Source organism: Anoplophora glabripennis, unplaced genomic scaffold, assembly GCF_000390285.2.
Source record: "Anoplophora glabripennis isolate ALB-LARVAE unplaced genomic scaffold, Agla_2.0 scaffold15, whole genome shotgun sequence".
Taxonomy (NCBI): domain Eukaryota; kingdom Metazoa; phylum Arthropoda; class Insecta; order Coleoptera; family Cerambycidae; genus Anoplophora; species Anoplophora glabripennis.
The window spans coordinates 1,185,772-1,204,565 of record NW_019416279.1 but is presented as its reverse complement, the minus strand read 5'-3'; the positions used below and the strand labels follow the sequence as shown (position 1 = coordinate 1,204,565).

General features: G+C 38.1%; 1 protein-coding gene across 3 annotated transcripts in view; it reads right to left on the bottom strand.

Annotated features, from left to right (window-relative positions):
* Window positions 1-1,839: 1,839 nt before the first annotated feature.
* The window catches only part of LOC108905588 (histone acetyltransferase KAT6A), a 75,777-nt gene continuing 58,822 nt past the window's right edge, over window positions 1,840-18,794 (bottom strand). For all 3 annotated transcript variants that reach the window (XM_018708533.1, XM_018708550.1, XM_018708542.1), the window contains 6 exons: window positions 12,458-12,632; window positions 10,997-11,472; window positions 9,871-10,757; window positions 6,417-9,568; window positions 3,867-4,292; window positions 1,840-3,595 (listed from right to left, as the gene is read on the bottom strand). In XM_018708533.1, coding sequence (XP_018564049.1) covers window positions 2,737-3,595; window positions 3,867-4,292; window positions 6,417-9,568; window positions 9,871-10,757; window positions 10,997-11,472; window positions 12,458-12,632 — 5,975 coding nt within the window. In that variant the 3' untranslated portion in view covers window positions 1,840-2,736. The remainder of the gene's footprint in view (window positions 3,596-3,866; window positions 4,293-6,416; window positions 9,569-9,870; window positions 10,758-10,996; window positions 11,473-12,457; window positions 12,633-18,794) is intronic.

Here is an 18,794-nt window from a genome sequence, read left to right as displayed (position 1 = left end):
TAAAGTATCAGAAAAATATTTCTCAACAAAAATAGATACATAAAATGTACACAAAAAATATTTTCATATAAAACCAAAGTAAATAATAACAAAATGTTTTTTTGTGTAAAAAACCCAAATTTTGAAATTTTAGTTTTGAATAAATAGAAAAATATATGGAAATATACGGAAAGATGGGATAAAATTTTAACTAGAATGCCAAGTTTGATGTTAACATTTTTCCGCTTATTTAAAAGCAGAACTTTTATAAAAGGATCTTTTTTACGCAGAACATGTTTGATAAAAAATGTTATCTAATTTTGTTTTCCTTATTTAAACGACTAAATTTAAATAATTTGATATTTGTTGCAAGAATATCCTTTTGATATTTTAACTTCATTCCTGGTCAATTTTTTGTATTAAAATATGAGAAAAATTTCAAAAAAATTATTAAATATGTTCTAAAATACATGTTAAAATATCAGAAAAAACATTTCTTGCAAAAATATGTACCCCATTTTGCATACAAAAAATATTGTAAGTAAAAATTCAAGACGTTTTTTATGTAAAATTATCCAAATTTTGAGGTTTTGGTCTTTATAAAGTAAAAAAGACAAAAGACGGCGCAAAATTCTACGCAAGGCCCTAAGTTTGGTTAACATTTTTTTTCTTATTTAAGAGGACTTTAAAATTTGGAGTTTTTACACAGAAATATATCCGTTTAATAAAAAATATCTAAATTTTATTTTCCTGAATTAAATGAAATTTAAATAATTTGCAATAAAAAATAAATAATTTTTTCTCCGTTTTACAGGACAATGTATTTCATGCAAAATTTGCGTGTACATATTTGTTGCAAGAAATAACATTTTGATATTTTAACTTCATTTGGGTTCAATTTTTTGTGTTGAAATATGAAAATATTTAGAAAAAAAAAAATCTCGAAACTTATTGACTGTTCTGAAATTATAAGAAAAAAAAAACATTTCTTGCAACAAATATACCAAATTTTGCTTACAAAAATATTTTCGTATAAAAACCAGGATAAGTAAAAATGCAAGACATTTTTTGAGTAAAAAGATCCAGATTTTGAGATTCTGATCTTAATAAGTGAAAAAACCACATGAAAAAAGGTTCGAAATTCTCCCCAAGCTCCTAAGTTTGGTTAACATTTTTTCTTTTATTCAAGAAGACAACTTTAAAATTTTACAAAAAAAATGCCTATTTAATAAACAAATTATATCTAATTTTGGTTTCCTCAATTATATGATTAAATTCAAATCACTTGCACTCGAATATGAGTAATTTGAACCCTAGTCCTAAATGACAATATTTTTCTAGCAAAATTTATACACATATTTGTAGCAAGAAAAAATTCTAAAATTTTAACTTTAAAAAACGCAGTCATAAATTTTTACAACTTTTAAATTTTTTCGAAACAATTATTGAATAAGCGCCAAAATGCACGTTAAAATATCAAAAAAATATTTCTCGCAACAAGTTTGCCCAAATTTTACATAAAAAAAGTTATCGTTTAAAATAAAGGTAAATGAAAATGCAAGACATTTTTCGAGTAAAAAATCCAAATTTTTAAGTTCTCAAATTAAATAAAAGGGAAAAAAGAGAAAAGTAAAGGGAAAAAAAAGATGGTACATAATTTTACTTAGGCTCCCAAGTTTGGCGAAATATTCTTTTACTTATTTAAGAGCAGAAAATTAAAATTTCTAATTTTTTTAACAAAAAAAATCTTTTTAATATAAAATATTGTTTAATTTCGTTTTCCACATTAATTTCTAAATTTATGCTCGAAAATAAATAATTTTAATCCTAACGTTACACGGCGATATTTTTCATGAAAAATTTGTGTATTTGTTGCAAGAAAAACTTTTCAATTTTAATTTAATTATAATATTTTATTCATGAAACACGGATGTGCTCAATTTTGATACAAAATACGAGAAAGCATATTTAGAAAAGATTTTCTCAAAATAATCATTGAATAGGCGAGAAAATACACGTTAAAAATATCAGATAAATATTCCTCGCAACGTGTATACCAAAATTTTACATAAAAAATATTATCGTGCAAAACCAGGGTAAAAAAAACGCAAGACGTTTTTCGTGTAAAAAAATCCAAATTGGGAAGTTCTGGACTTGAATAAGTGGAAAAACATCACGCAACAAGATACCGTAATTACCCCTGAATGATTCTGATTCACAGCTGCCATTTTATGTAACAAAAAAGATAAAAAGTGGAATGTCTGTGTAAATTTGTTTATCATAACGCATTTTAAATAAATACATAAAAAAACACTCAGAAATTTCAACTTGAACACCCTGTAACTCAAAATTTAAGCATTTCCCGTATCTACGTTTATAAAAATGTTTTTTTTTAGATCTGTAAGAAGGTACCGTTGGGCTTAAGCGGTTTGGAACACCCTGTATAATCTTAAAATAAAAAAATGTCAGCATAAATAAAAAAAAACAAATTTTTTATATTCCTTGAAAAAAAGAAAAAACGAAACAGGGCATTATTCATTTCTTCCGGTCATACTCATAACTTACCGATTTCCATTCTACCGCGTTCCGTCATAATAAACGCAAACTTATTACGAAAAACTCACACTAACCTTCAAATTCCGTCAATCCATCGTCGAATTCTCCTCGCACGTCTCAAACGTCCGACGTTTCCCACTTTCAAAGACGAATAAAGTTAGAAATTCGGGGTACAACGATCATACATCCACCGACTAGACATTAACGTCTCATAGTACCGTTGAGGGGTTGCATGATCCCGTTGATGTAAGCGGTGTACATCGTGTTCTGCTGCGCCCTCTGCAACGCCGCCGGGTCCTGGTACTGCGCCTGGGCCATGTTCATCATCTGCATGGGAATCTGGTTGTTGATGAAACCGGCCGCCGTGTTCGCTATATAACCGGTAACGGCGCTCGGCGCCTGTTGCGGGGCCATCCGGTAACTGTTCATGTTGTACATGACGTTGGGGTTGAGCGTCACGTTCGGGCTGACCCTGCTCGAGGGGGTCTGCATGTGCTGCATCGCGGCCACGTTGCTCGAATTTCGCCCCGACCGGCCCAGGTTCTGCCCGATGGGGGGAGTCACCGCGCCGCTCAGTTGGTTGACGTTCATGTTCGTCTGGTAGTACTTGTGGTAGCCCAGCACCTGCTGTTGGAGGTTCGGGGGTATGGCGGACGGCGGGGTCAGGTTTCGCACCGTCTGATTCTGTATCATCTGGTGCGACGGCGGTGGGGTCATCGTGGCGTGCGGGTGGTGCGTCGGGGGCGGCGTGAGGGTCATAGCGGTGGGGGGCGGGGTCATGGTGTTGCACGAAGTGGGGATCATGTCGAGGCCGTTGGTGAGCTGTTGGAGCTTCGCGAGGCTGCAGCTTGCGTTACCGGAGGGGGTTTGACCGGGATTTGCCTGCTGGGCAGGCGAGGGGGTGGGCGTGGGCCCGGGCGTGTGGGAATGGGTGTGGGGGTTGGTTTGGATGTAGAAATTCGTGCCGGAAGTTACGGCGCAACTGGGGCTTGAAGCCAGTTTCTGGTGGGAAGCGCCTAAGGTGCTCAGGGGACTGACTCCACTTTGTTGCGCACTCATTCTGGAAGAAAATAAGCCCATAATAAAGTAAGTTCTATTTCCAGGGATCTTATTGAGTATAGTTAGTTTTACAGAACTGGAAAAATTATCTTCGCTTTTTAATCAAGGTGTAAGTTAGGTTAGGTTTTGCAATCTATATATTACTATGAATTTTTTCAAAATGAAACTGTTTTCATTAAATGTAAGAAGTTAAATGAACTACTTGGAGATAAAACAAAAAAAATAATTTACAGATGAATTCCGTTTGAATATTAAAGAAAAGATCGTCTCACCTGTGCTGGATCACTGTCGTCATGGGAACGCTCACGTAGGTACTCGTAGCCTGGGAGGGGAAGGCCTGCGTGCTGGCCGCCACGGGGATATAATTTCCCTGGTTGATCACAGAGTGGTGGTGGGCGTGGTGGGGGTGCTGGTGAACGGGGGAAGCGCCCAACTGATACTGGTACCCCTGGTGCACGGCGGCCACCTGGTGGTGCAGATGAGGCTGCAGTTGTTGCGCCGCGGCACCTCCGTGATGCTGCTGCTGCATGCCCTGGTGCTGGGCCGACGGACTGGCCTGCACGTGCTGCAGTTGCTGGGCGGCGCTGCTGGAGGGCGGAGTCGCCCTCTGCCTGTTCTGCTGGACGTGCTGCTGTGTGGCACTCGGGGGGGTGGAACGGCTGATGCCGTGCTGCTTGTTGGATGAGGGCGTGTTCGATCTGGGGTAATAACACATTTTATAATGAAATACGAAAATTTTGGAAAATTCAATTAAATAAATGAACTAAAATATTTGAAGTTGGAAAATCAAAGTATTATTTATACTTTGATTTTCAAACTACCAAAGCAATAATGGCATAAAATTGAGTAAATTTAAAATATGTATTTGGAAGTTGTGAATAAATAATTTTCGAGTTTTGAAGTTTTTTTTGTTTTTTTGGAAAACCTTCCGGACATTGAAGAAAACAAAATCTAATTGTTTCTAGCACGATTCGGCTTTTCCGCCCTATGCTTCTATTCATCAACTTTTAATTAAATTAAAATTAAAGTTGATGACCCAAACCAGATTTCGACCCCCGATTCATACCGTTTTTTTTTAGACAAATTTCTAATTAATTTTTGTGCAGTCTGTAATCACTTAGAAGATTTTTTTTCAAAACTAACCTTTTTTCTTTGAAAAAATTTTTTTTAGCAATTTAAATGTTATTTGCGTTAAAAATGTGACAAAACCTCAAAAGAAATTTTTTTTAAGTGTTTAGTGACTAATATTTTTCAAAAGTTTGACTGAAACAAAGAAACGGTTCGCTAGATCGAGATGAAACTTCACATTTTTTTATTTTTAGCTTAAATTTTATACATTTGAGGTTAGGTTCTAGTCCTTTAAGGTTACGTTTCATGGATTTAAATTTTAGGTATGCACAGGAAAACATATATTACAGAATGTCTTTTTGAAGCAATCATATCCTTTACTGAAGAAAATATATTGTTTCTGTGGATTTTTAACTTAATTATTTTGTATTTGAGGTTAGGTTTTCAGGTTTCCTGGTCAGCTTCCTATGAATTTGAGTTAAAGTTTTGCAAAAATATTGGTTGCACACTCAAAAATACCATTTTTATGGATTTATACTCACTGGGTTAAAAAAGATTGAGTATGTTCGTTTTAGGTCAAGATTTTTAAATTTGAGGTTATGTTTTGGGTCTAGATTCATGATTTAGGAATATGTTTAATGTTTAATGTTTATGATTTTTTTTTGTTTGGCATACTTTAGTACATAATTTTCCTGTTTTTTTTTTTTTCATTTTTAGATACCGAATATGTAAAAGTTTGAGGCTAGAGATTACTTGACCATTTTGAAAAAATTCTAGGCATATATTCCAATTACCTCACCAGAACTTCATAGTACAAGTAATTTCGGAAAGAATAAAAAAAAATCAGTACTATTTGATTAGTTTTGACGCGTGGTTCCAATTTTTTCCAATATTTTCCACTGTGCGGCATCCTGATAATATATGGTTTTACGTAATAAGTCATTAATAAATAATATAAATAGAATAGGCCCTAAAACTGATCCCTGCAGCACGCCATGCTAAGGTTGCTACTTGGGTGCTGTCGGCTAGGTAATTTGTTAACAATTTGTACCGTGACTCTCTTATAACTTCTTAAGAGGGTTCTATAGCAATAGGCAACCAGCAATACATTTTTATAGATTTTCTTACACAGTTTGTCTAAATATGAATTAATGCACAAATAACCGACTTTCCTCCATTTTAACGCAGTTTTTCTATAAAATGGAGTTAGTTTCAAACTCAAATAACTTTTTGGTATAAAGAAATTTGTAATTTACGATGCTAATGGCGGCAAATTACAAATTTCTTTACATCAAAAAGTAATTTGAGTTTCAAACTAACTCCATTTTATAGAAAAGCTGCGTTAGAATGGAGGAAAGTCTGTTATTTGTGCATTGATTCATATTTAGACAAATTGTCTAATAAAATCTATAAAAATGTATTACTGGTTGCCTATTTCCTATAGAACCCTCTTAATATGCAAAAGAGGGAGGACAGGCTTTAAAACTGATCCCTGCGGCATCCCAATAATATATTGTTTTATGTAATAAGTCATTAATAAGTGATATAAATAGAATAGGCCCTAAAAGTGATCCCTACAGCACGCCATGCTAAAGTTACTACTTGGGTGCCGTCAGGTACGCAATTTTTTAACAATTTGTACTATAACCCTCTTATAACTTCTCAAGAGGCGACGAAGAAGTAATTTATAATTTTTCCCTCTATTTTCGATTAAATCCAACGACTAACTCAAAAACTCAAACTCCAGCTCTCACCTGTTCCTCTGCTGCTGCATCTGCCTCTTACTGGTACTATTCTGGTGCATCTGCGCAGCCTGCTGCTGCGGCATCTGCATCGCTCCCGACCCGCTCATATTCGGACTCGAGGCGGGTACCGTCGCGCCCTGCTGCGACTGCAGGCTCTGCTGCTGCATGTTGTGCTGCACGGAACAGTCGTAGTTCGTCTGCGGAGGCGGCGGCGGCTGCTGCTGCTGCGCGGGGGCCTGGGTAATCGCCGACGGCGGCCTGACGGCCTCCACCGAGTTCTGCGACGCCATATCGCTGGAGATGCTCGCCGGGGACTCAAGCCCCAACTGCGCCACGTCCAACTCGCACTGGCCGTAATGGAGACTGTGGACGGAATTCGTGGTGGAATCGGGGGTGTAGACGCCCATCGAGGGGATGTCCGGCGCCGAGGGCGTCGGCGGGGTGTGTTTCACGGACGTCTGCACCTGTTGTTGGCTCGATTCGTTGTGTTGCTCGTCTTGGTCGGATTTGTTCTTGTTCTCCGGTTTTTCTGGACTGGTCGTGGAGTGTTTCACGTTGTGAGAGTTGTAAGAACAACTGGACGAGTTCTTGTGAACATCGCCCATTTTCATTTGGTTGTAGCTCTCCTCCATCCTCTTGTTGCGTTCGTCTTTTCTAGGTGACGAGTTCTTGTCGCTTTTGCCGCCGTCTTTGGATTTGCTGCTCCCGCTCGTACGGCTGCTTGAATGTCCGTGCGATTTAGAGGAGACGCTCTTCTCTTTCTCGCAACTGGGTTGTTTCGGCAGCATATCCAACGGTGGGAACTGAGGTAACACCGAGTAAGTGGGATATTCCCTTTTTGGGTCGTAGTAGATACTCCACAGCCTCTCTCTTTGCCACTGGTACTGCGCCTGCGACAGGTGGTGGTAGTTCTGGGAGGCCATCGCGTTGGCCAGCAAGCTCTCGCTGTCCATGTGCACTTTTTGTTGAGCGTCGTAAGCGGTTTTTTCCTCGTGAGCGATTTTCTGGTGGTAACGTTTATCCTCGTACTTTTCCACCTTCGGTCTGCTCTCCATCTTGATCGGTTCTTGTTTGGGGGAGACCTTGGGCTCCTCTTTCGGCTTGATGGGCTCCCTAACGTCGCACGGTTGCGGTACGTGCTTCACCTCCTTCGGAGAGTGTTTCTCTACTTTGCTCTCCTGAAGCGCAGGCGGGGAACGTTCGAACATGGGCGGTTTCTGGTCCATCACGATCAGTCTTTCGTTCGGTTGGTTGAGGATCACCGGTTTTTCAACCGACTGGCTCTGGATGATTGGTTTTTCAACCGGTTGGTTATGTATCACCGGTTTTTCAGCTTGTTGGTGGTGATTTATCGGTTTCTCGATTTGCTGGTTGAAGTTAATCGGTTTTTCGGTGTATTGGTTGCGGTTAAGTGGTATTTCAATCGGTTGAGTATGATGTAACGGTTTTTCCACTGACTGGTTGTAATATATCGGTTTATCCATTTGTACGACTTGATTTGAGGGCGACTTTTCAGCGGTTTGCACTATTTTCTCTACCGGTTTGTCGTTAGCCATGCTTTCAGTGGTTTTCAAATGTTTTTCTACCGGTTGACTAATGACGGTTCTGTCTGATGTGTGATTCTGTTGAGTTGATTGTTCCACCGGTTGAATTTGATTGAGCACCTTTTCACTTGTCTTTTCGATCGCCTCAACAGACGGTTTTTCAACAACGTGGTCGTGCGTTACTGGTTTTTCAACTTCCCGAGTAGGAACCGCTACTTTTCCAACCGTAACCGCGGGTTCGGGACATATTTGTCTGTCGACTCTCTCAACGGGAGCCATGGGGTTTTCCTCGGGAACTCGAATTTGAGATTTCTCCGGCAGGGACTCGGTTTTAGGTACAGAACTTAGTAATTCCTGCTTTATAATTTCTTGAGGAGGTTTCTCATTGTCCACTTTGCTGATTACGGGGGTGGAAACGCTTTGTACTGGCTCCGAGGCAGGTTTTTCTTCTTTCTTTGGCGTGGAAGTCATCTTCGGTACGATGATCGTATCCTTCCTATCATCGTCGAACTTCTCTATTTCCATATCCGTGGATTTCCGGCCCGATTCCGTTATATTCTCTTCGATTTCCATCGAATTCTCGAAAGTCGTCTCGGACGGTTTCGGCAAGACATCGCCACCGCAAGGTTTCTCTGGAATTTCCTTGGGCGTGGGCTGCTTGTTCTCTTTAGAATTGGTTATCACAGTGCTGCTAGGCTCAGTTTGCTTGATATGAGGCGTTATCAGGGTCCCCTCGAACACCTCCTTGCGGGATATGGTCTTGATCTTCTGTCCGTCGATCTCCAATTCCGATTCCGAGGTGGTGGAATACACCGGAGACTTGGGTTTATCCACCTTGGGAGATATAGACTCGCTCTTATCGCCGACTTTTGTCGGCGTCCTTAGGAGATCCTTGTGAACGGCTTCCTTGATAGGCGAAGTCTTGCTAAACTTGTATTTACTGCCGGGCGACGAGTCTTTCGTCACGGGAAGCTCGTCGTTCTCCATCTCGTCGTCGGCCTCGGCGCTGGAATCCTCCTCCGTCGATATCCTGGAAGTTCTCTTGATTTTGTCCTCCTTCCTATTCTTGACTCTCTCCCGTTTCTCCAAGCTGATGGGGGTGGTGGCTAAATCTTTCTTAACCGCCGGTTCTTCGTCGGATTTTTCCGAAATCAAAGACTCGCTCTCGCTGTCTTTCTGCAGCTTGGTTTTTATCAGATCGGGCAGGGTCAATTGTTTCTCGTGCAATTTGCCCCGTGCCCTACCCTTCACCCAACCCCGTTTCTTCTTCACCGTCCTCGGCCTCCTTTTGATCTGCGGGGTGAGACTGGGAGCGGCCGAGTCGACTGAATTCGCTGCTGGCATGTCAGGTGTTTCGTTCTGCTTCTCCAACAGCGGCGCGTCTTTTTCCTTTGCGTTTTCAACAGGTCGCTGTACGGGTTTGATTTCCTGTTCTTTTTCCTTCACATTTTCCGTCGCAAGTTGCTTGCCTTTCTCTAATTCCTGTTGTTTTTCCAGTTCCTGTTGTTTCTTCACTCTACGCTGCGACCACCGCTCGCCCACCACTTTTTCTTTGGTATGCGCCGCTCCCCTCTTTGGCCTTGTTGCGGAATTGGTTTTGGGAGTGTCTTCCACAACCTAAAAATAAAATAAAAATATACACGGAGTGTTACATTTAGTAGGGGTGCCAAAGTGCCAAATCATCTTAAAGCACTGTGTTTAGTTTGTGAATTTTAGTGCTAATGACCTTTGACTTTGACCTAGTTTAGATGAAACATGTCGATCCGCCTGATGTGATAGCAACAGGGTACTGAGTGATCAAAAAAGAAACGGTAGAGTTTAATTTTATGTTAAAATTTAGTGGTATTTAATAAATTTTCAGTGTTTAGAGAAGGTACGATGTGTTTCTGTATCACTGTTAAAGTTATGTACGATCTTACCTCTGGTGGCCGTTTAGGAGTCTCCTCCACCACCTTCGGAGCACCCCTTCGAGGCGTCTTGGACTCGTTTGGAGTCGTTTCCACTTGAACTGGTACCATTTCACTTTTAACTGAAGGTGTATCGACTTTCGCCTTCTTCTTCTCCGTCTCTCCATCTTTACCGTTAATGGCAGAATCGTTCCGTTTCCTCTTCGAGTTAACGTCGCTGGAACTCTTATGCTTAATGTCGGCGTATGTCGTTTCATTGAATTTACTCGGCCTGGTACGTTTCCTACCCGACGACGTGATCTCCACTTCTTCCGTATTTTCGTTGTTTTCCACGGGAACGACGACAGGCAGCTTGGGCGTCTTGGGCGTCCTAGGAGGGGCGGTGGATATCTTCCTCTTCTTGCCCCTTTTAAGTTTCACGCCTTGCTGGGTCTCTATAATTATCTTCTCGGGCATCGGCACGACTATGTCCGCCGTTTCCGCCAGGCCCTGTTCCTTCTCTTCGTCCGATTTCGGTTCCCTGAACGGATTCACCGTGGTGTTGAGCAGGGGCGTCCACCTGAGGCACTCGTGATCGATGGGGATCCTCATCTTGGACTTGGACACCCTCTGGGCGTGACTGTCCACTTTGGCCCAATCGGCGCATATGAAAGGTCTGTGTCCGTCGTCGGTAGGCATGTATTTGATGAAACCGAGCAGCTGCAGAGCCAGGGCGATGTCGTGGCAGTACATGCCCGTCTCCCGACTGACGTCGGTCAGCTTGAGTTTCTCGGTACGGTGGGCGTGGAGGTATTCCAGCACGACGGACTTCCAATAGGCGTAGTAGGAAACTCTGCCGAGATCGGAGAGTGGTTTTTCCGGTGTTCCGGGTTGACCCTCTTCTTTGGAAAGCAAATAACCTATAACGGACAAAAGTTAAAAACCCATTACACAACGGAGAATTCGAAAATGTTGGGGGTATATGGTTGTCCATTATTTAGAGGAGGGGATAAATAATGAAGAAAAAATGCCGTTTCTTTGAGCAGAGACGCAAATAGGAGAAGGTTCTTGTCTCATACCTTACAGTACCAATTAAAAACTGTTTAAAGGTGTCCGTAGAGGTTTTTACCATAGAAACTATTTAAAAAAATGTACTTACTAAAATCTATCAGGAACCTCCCGTATCCCTGCCTCTGGTACTGCGGCATCGTCATAATACAGGACACGTTATACTTCTGCACGCAGTGCTTCTCCTTCGAGAAATACCCTACCAGATGGCACCCCTTCTTGTCGTTCTTCGTCAACACGTAAAACAGAAACGGTTCCACGTCGTAGTACAAAGTCTTATGGTCCAAGAATAACTTCGCCAACAGACACAGGTTCTGGCAATAGATCTTATTAACGTTGCCGTCCACCTCAAACACCGACAGGTCCTTGCAACGGTAAATCTCGGTGGCCGGCGGGTGCCGCCAGGTACACTTGTCCTGGTGGCGCTCCAGTACCGCCTTGCTCTTGGTATATTTAAGGCAGAACTCGCAGAGGAAGAGCTTGGGCAGCCGGGCGTACTCCTGGGGGAACGGGCTCGAGTACCACGTCTGGATCTCGTACTTGCCAAACTCGATAGCCGCAGGACACCTAGAGAAAGTGGATCAATCAGGTTCTGGTTAAAATTCAGCACTTTATAGAGAATATCTCTATTATAAGAGTGGAAAATATTTGTTTAAATATTTTTTGTAGTCATCACTGAAAAAACATTTGATCCTAGATTTTATCAAGCTGGAAAGACAATTGCTAGTTCCTTGCCTGCTTAATTTCTACATATCATTCGTGTAATCTGAACGTATACAGGGTAATTCACAACTTATCCAAAAATATTTGGGAATAGATGCGGCATGAGAAATGGAGTCAATATCGTAAAAAAAAATTTGTAAAATCCTTACAGTTTCCGGGAAAAAAACTTGAAGTCGTAGTACTTTCAACCATTACATAGCTGGACAACAATAATTTCTAGCGTCATTCGCAATACGCGTGAGAGCCACATGGTCTTAGTGACTCCCAATCCTAAAATCCGATTTTACAGTCGTCGTTGTGATAGTGTTTTTTAGTAGTTAGTGTCAAAAACAGCTTGCGTGTATAGCAACTTGAAGTTGATGGATATCGTTTTAATTTATGGCAAAGCAAAACAACATTTGTATTATGGTGAAGCAAAACAACATTTGTGTTAGTTTGTAGACGGATCCCCTAAATTTGTCTTAAGAATCTATGACCAAATTTTGTTGCATTAATTTCGGGACACCCTGTATAATATTTTTACTGGTAAACATAGTGACTAAGAAACCTCTATAGTCCACATTATAAAGAATGTTCAATTGTTCTGAATTTTTTTGTTTTTTCCAAATTTTACGATTTTTCTGAAAAAAAAAAATGTTTTTTTTAAACAACTCATATTTCCGTTAATTTTGAACCTCCAGTATTAAGAAATAAATAAATTCGACTAAGACAAGAATTTTCATGTGATTCTTTAATCAAAACATATCTCACTAAAAACAAATCTCCAAGTTCGTAAACACCCTGTACGAACTCGTACTTCACCGATTAAAATAAATTCATATCTACTAACCTGCCTTGGGCCGCCATGCACTGCGAGGGGGACACGATAACAACCGGGGCGGGGGCTTCGGGAGGAACGACGGGTAGAAGAGCAGCCGTGGCAGCCGCGGCCTTCTCCCTCGTCTCCTTGAAGAGCTCCACGTCTTTCTGGGTGACGCCCGGGGGTAACTGGGGTGGCTTCATGTCTGCAACAAGGAATAGTCTTTTAAGACTTGGGAATTAATAGGAAAATAATGCTTATGTTACGGTGAAATGGGTGGTACATCGTCGGGCGCTTCCAAGGCTTGAAAAAAATTTCCATTTTTGATACAAACAAGCTTTTCATGTTACTTTTTTGCAAAAAAAAATGAATTGGAATTAGAATTCATAAGTTCAGCTAAAAATTAAGTTTAGTTGGTTTATTTGCTTTAGTTTGAATTCACTGCAGTCTGATATTGTTCTGTATCTGTTATCAAGTAATAAAAAGGATTATGAATTTCATTCTGGGTCATTTGTATTATGGTTTTGGTAGGTTTTATCAGACATATAATACACCTTGAGCGAATGATATCGTATTAAAACTGTTAAGATAGTAAATATTGCAATAATCTTATCAAAAAATTTGATATTATCCAACTACTGCCAAGCCTGACGAATTATTATTCGGGATAAATCGATCGGCTGTGAGAATGTGTTGATAATTTGAATACAGGGTGTAAATTTAAGTAGGGGTCATTTTCTTTAGGCTTTTTTTAAATAGTCAATTTTATAATTCATGTTTTAAACAGCACTCAAATTTTCGTCTACGCCGTTACTGGGCAGTAACTAGTTGTAGGAAACTAACCAAATAGCAGAGAGCGAAACTTTTAATGGAAAATAATTGTGTAAAACAGACTGCTTTCGTACGACTTTGGAACATGTTATTTTAGTCATATATATATTTTTTTTGATGTTCTTAAAATTTCTTTTTCCCCCATGATTTATTAAATATTATGTGTGGATAAATATGCATTACTATTTCCATGTAAAACTAATTTAATTTTGTAAACCAATATAAGTTTTATTTAATGAATATGATGGTATAGTGGGTACATACAAATATACTCAAATAACACAAGTACCGTGACACTTGGTTAGACGTCAACGTCAACTAACTTATAAAGAGATAAAACAAAATACGAGAATAGTAAATGATGTCCTTTCTCTACACACTCCCCCTCTGTACTACGCATACGGTCCTCCGGCGAAGTACAAGACATAGTGGAAATCTGCTAGGTTTTTTTTCGGCCGTCCCCTCTTCTTCTTGGGTACCAAAGGCGTTGGTAAGAATTTGTAGGTTTGACTATCTTCATGTTTAGACTTTGAATTCGCATTGCCCATCCGGCTAAACTGTCAGAAGGAGATTTAATGGAGAGCAACCACTGTAAGGGTTGATGATCAGTGGCAATGGTTACTTCTGCACATTCTAGGTAAATAGGAAACTTTTCTTCTACTTCGAACATGTAAACAGCACTGTCTAAGTCTTTCGAATACTGTGTTTAGCAAATGATTCGGACAACACCAAATATCGTCTAGGTAAGCGAAAATCAACCGATCCCCTAAGGTAGCACGGAACCGATTCATCATTCGCATGAAGGTTGCAACGGCATTTCGTAACCCAAAAGACATCCTTGTGAACCAAAACGTACCAAAACATGTGGTGATGCAAGTTTTATCACGGTCTTCTAAAGTTACCGGAACTTGCCAATATCCAGACTGAAGATCTATCGTAGTCATAAACGGTAACTGAAGCAATTCATCTAACCTAGGCATTACATATGTATCTGCGACTGCGACACTGTTTAAACGTCGATAATCGACACATAATCGAATTGGAGTTGTCTTTCTAAGGGACCAGTACAATTGGACTTGTCCAAGGTGATTCGCACTCTTCAATAATACCTAATGTTATCTATCTATCCAACTCTTGTCGGAGAAATCATTTTTTGTGGAAACTAAGAGGATGAGTGTGTAGCAATCGGAGTTTGGTCTGTAGTACGAATGTGATGCTCAATCAATGGCGTCGGAGCTCCCTCTTGCTCGAATATATCACCATTCTCAGTTAATAGTTGATCAACCGTCACGGTACATGTGTTGAGTTATTTGAGTATAAATTTGTATGTACCCACTGTATCATCATATTAATTAAATAAAACCTATATTGGTTTACATCTTTTAAAATAATTATTTTTACTGTTCAACAAAATATACATAAAAAAATAGAAATACTAATCTGACAGATTTGATTTCTTTTTTAATCATTTTTTAACAAAAGGCGTATGTTACTATTTTTTAAAACACTGTGTTTAGTTCGTGAGTCTGAATCAACGATATCAATCCACCTGATGTGATATGAGAACAGAACGCTAAGCAATCAAAAAACAAACGGTCAACGTTCATTCCTCAAAACGAGAATGGCCAAATATGTCACAGGCTCATTTCACATTTATTTTAGTTAGTTTAGTTAATAAGTTTTTCCTCGAATCGAAATAGAATTCCTATAGTGGTGTGTATTTAAATTCATATACGGGGTGTTACAAATTAGTGGGTCAAGCAGTTAACCACATATTCTTTGCATTGAAATAATGGGGCTTTTTTATGCCACTTTTCACTTCGGAACCACATTTTCAAAATACAGGGTGTCAAAATTAAAACTTAAAAAATGATTTTTATTGATAACTCCGGTGATTTTTTATATTTATTTGAAATATAGAACATATATTGATATTAAGGGGAGAGTTGCAGCACCCATAGACCCCTATTTTTTTTAGTACGCCTATGCTTTCCGAATATTTTTTTAGATAAAGAGGTGTTTTATTCTATTTTTTTACTCTTTTAAGATTTTTATTACTCAAATCTTTCATATAGTCCCAAAAAATAAAGTCTAACGTCGACTAAATCGATATCGTGTATCCAAAAAAGTTACAATATATGAGGCTTTTATTATTTTTATCTAAAGAAAAAATACTCGGAAAGCATAGGCGTACTCAAAAAAAACATATATAGGGGGTTCATGGGTACTGCAACCCCCCTCCCCTCCGTTCGCGCTTTGACATTTTAAACCAAAATTACACAAAAAGTGTGCCGACTTAAGATCAAAATATGTGCTAAATTTCAAATAAACATCTCTACAATCACCGAAGTTATCAATAAAAATTATTTTTTAAATTTTGTATTTTGAAAATTTGTCTCCGAAATGAAAAGTGGCATAAGAAAAGTCCCATTATTGTAGTCCAAAGAATATGTGGTTAACTGCTTAACTTAATAAATTTTAACACTCTGTATGATGAAATATCTTGTACAGTGTAAGTGTATAACCTTATAAAGTTATTAATATCTGCGTTTACGTGTGTTTGTGTGTCTTCGTTGTTAAATTTCTGTAAGTTCTATGAAAAAAAGATTAAAAAAAATATATAGTAGGATCGTATTCGATGCAGAATAGAGCAAAAAATTCTCGGTCTTTTATCAAAGGAAAATCGTGTCATTATTTTTAGGACGCGTAAGATGAACCATTTCAAATTTAAAATGAAATTGAATGTAAAATCTAAAATACCGCATCATACTCATTCTTCTGGTAGTAGCTGTAGTCGTCCAGGTGCATCGAGTATACGAAGTGGTCGGTTACACGTCAAATACTGACCTGGCGAGCTTGGTCGTAAATCAGAGACCGCCTCCAAAATACAAGTAGACAACAGTGGCGCGTACAGAGGTAAAATGTAGTACCTACATATGCGGAATTTAAAAAACAAATTGGATTTATAATAAATTACATTTAAAATAAATAGTTTATGAGAATAAAGGAATTTTTGTAAGAACAGGGGTGCTAGACTTGAACTGATCCTTTCATCCCTTCATAATACTTGAAAAAATTAATCAATTTCTAAACCCCTTAAAACCGTACTGCACTGGATCGCTTGACATTTATTACTTTGCATCGAATATGATCCTACTATAGTTTTCATGACGGAATTTGAGAAATAGAACTTATGATGTGTGTTACTAAAGGTCAAAGGTAAACCCTGTATAAATATGACCCCCATTCAAAGTTACGCCCTGTATTTTATTGAATTAAAAAATTTTTAGCTTCCATTCTTAATAAATTAATCGACATCGAAGCTTCCATTCTTATACGAGTATTTGTAAGCCATCCATTTTCTGGGACTAATTTTTTTAATAGTTCATTTGTAATTTTCACTTATTTTGACAATTGACGTTTTCATTTAAAGTAAAGCTTTTCAACTGTTAATTTTAATATACTTTTAATGTCACTTTGTAATTATTGTTGAATATTTTGATACATCATATTTTTTAACATATTTTATTTTTTCATTATTTTTTTAATCTTTTTTTTTTGCAAATTCCCATAATTGAGCTCTGGCCTGTGTTGGATGGTGTAAAACAAAATAAAAACGTTTTCAACGTAATAAATACTACATTCTACAGTTATCAACCGAAAACTCTACCGAAACCTGCACTAATAAAGATTCTCTCAACGGGTAATCTATTATTAGAGCTACCAACTCAAAATTAGTAGGTTAATTCCTGTTACGACTCTACCGGCATGCATGCGGGTTAAGTTCACCTACAGAGGCCCGAAATCTGTACCTACCGTACGTCCCTCGTGCAAATCGGACTGCAAAAAAAAAGTCTAAAATAAATACAGAAATAGGGCCTACGTTTGTTAATGGTCTGCGTGTGTGTGTGTGTATGTGTGGACAATAAATAAAAACTTTCACCAAAAGAGAAGGAACTGTTCCGACAACAACTATCACTGGGTCCCTATGCATGAGCAAGTCTCAAACTGTCTCTTATCTCCTGATTAAGGTCAATTTATTTATTTTTTTTCTACTTTAGTCAATCAGACAGATAACATCAGAAATTATTGGTGAACGAGTGATAGATGAATAGGTGCAAGCGATACGGGGCTCCGATAGAGTGAGGCGAACGTTTCTCAAAGATGTTACATACGATCAGAGAAAAAAAATGTTTTAATATGTGATGATTATGTAACAAAAATAGAAACGTTCGTGGGAGTGTTAAAAGAAAAAGTGCTCTTTTTAAGTCTACCACACCGAGAAGCATGCTAGTCAACCTGTCGGCAAGCTTGTAAGCATTAATACTTTCAAAATCAGTTACTCAAAAAAAGGAATAATGGAGGCTGAAAGTAAATTGCACACCTGAAATATAACCAGATTCGTTACCAATACCGTTTATTATTATCGAAAAGTGAAACGCAAAATATTTCTTTTCACTCATAATTAAAAACTTTAAGGATGATCTAAGTTTCAAATAATTTATTTACCAAGTAAAAAATTGGTTTAAAGCACTTTGGAACAACTGGAAAATATTTTATTTTTTCAATTTTGTAGCTGTGCCTGTACGAAATGTAAGGAAACGTCAAATATAAATATCGCAAGTTTGGCGCCAAACTCCAAAATCAATACTTCAAATTTTAGATACAAAATCCCTCCTTTGGAAATCCCTGCCATTATTTAAAATTTTATATCTAAAAAATAGGGATTTTTCAGTCAGTTAGGGAAGAAGTTCTGTTTAAAATAATTTCAAATTGAATAAGTTAGTGTTTGCGGTTACAGTAGTTCAAAAACATTTCTAGGAAACGATTTATATATAAAAAAAATAACTTTAATATTAACATAAGACTGATTACACACATTAAAAATTGTGTTCATTTCTAAATATCTACACTGTAATTGAAGGGGTGAGTGAAGATGAAATAATAATATACTTCGATATAAAGAAATATCTTGATTTCAAAAAATGTCTTACAATTAGTACTGCTCACTAATTAAAAAAATTGTTCCTTCCTCTTATCAAACGATCTACTGTAATTTTTAACATACCTAGTGAGACAAAAATGGTGGAAATAAGTAAATTGTCTTTAAATGTACGCATAATTTTTTTAATTCGATTTTTATAATAAAAACATATTTCGAACAAAAATTATCAGGTTTCGAGGAGATCAAATTATGGTGACCTTGAAGTCATTTATCAAGGTCATTTCAAGGTTAACCTTGATTTTTTAAATGGAAACTCATTTTTCATTGCAGATTCGTATTCTGCTGGAAAAAGATACTTAACTTTTGCATGAAACATTTTTTTGAAAATACTTCGTTTTCTCGCCAGTGCGCTATACTTTTACTGTTCCATTTTAATTCTCGGGCTATCTCAAGAAATAAGCAGGATGGTGAAGAATATTTTCAACAAAAGTTGTCGGGTTTTAGGGGGATCAAATTACCGTGAACTTGATATTAACCTTAGTCAATTATCAAGGTCGTTTCAAGGTCAATCTTGATTTTTTAAATGGAAAC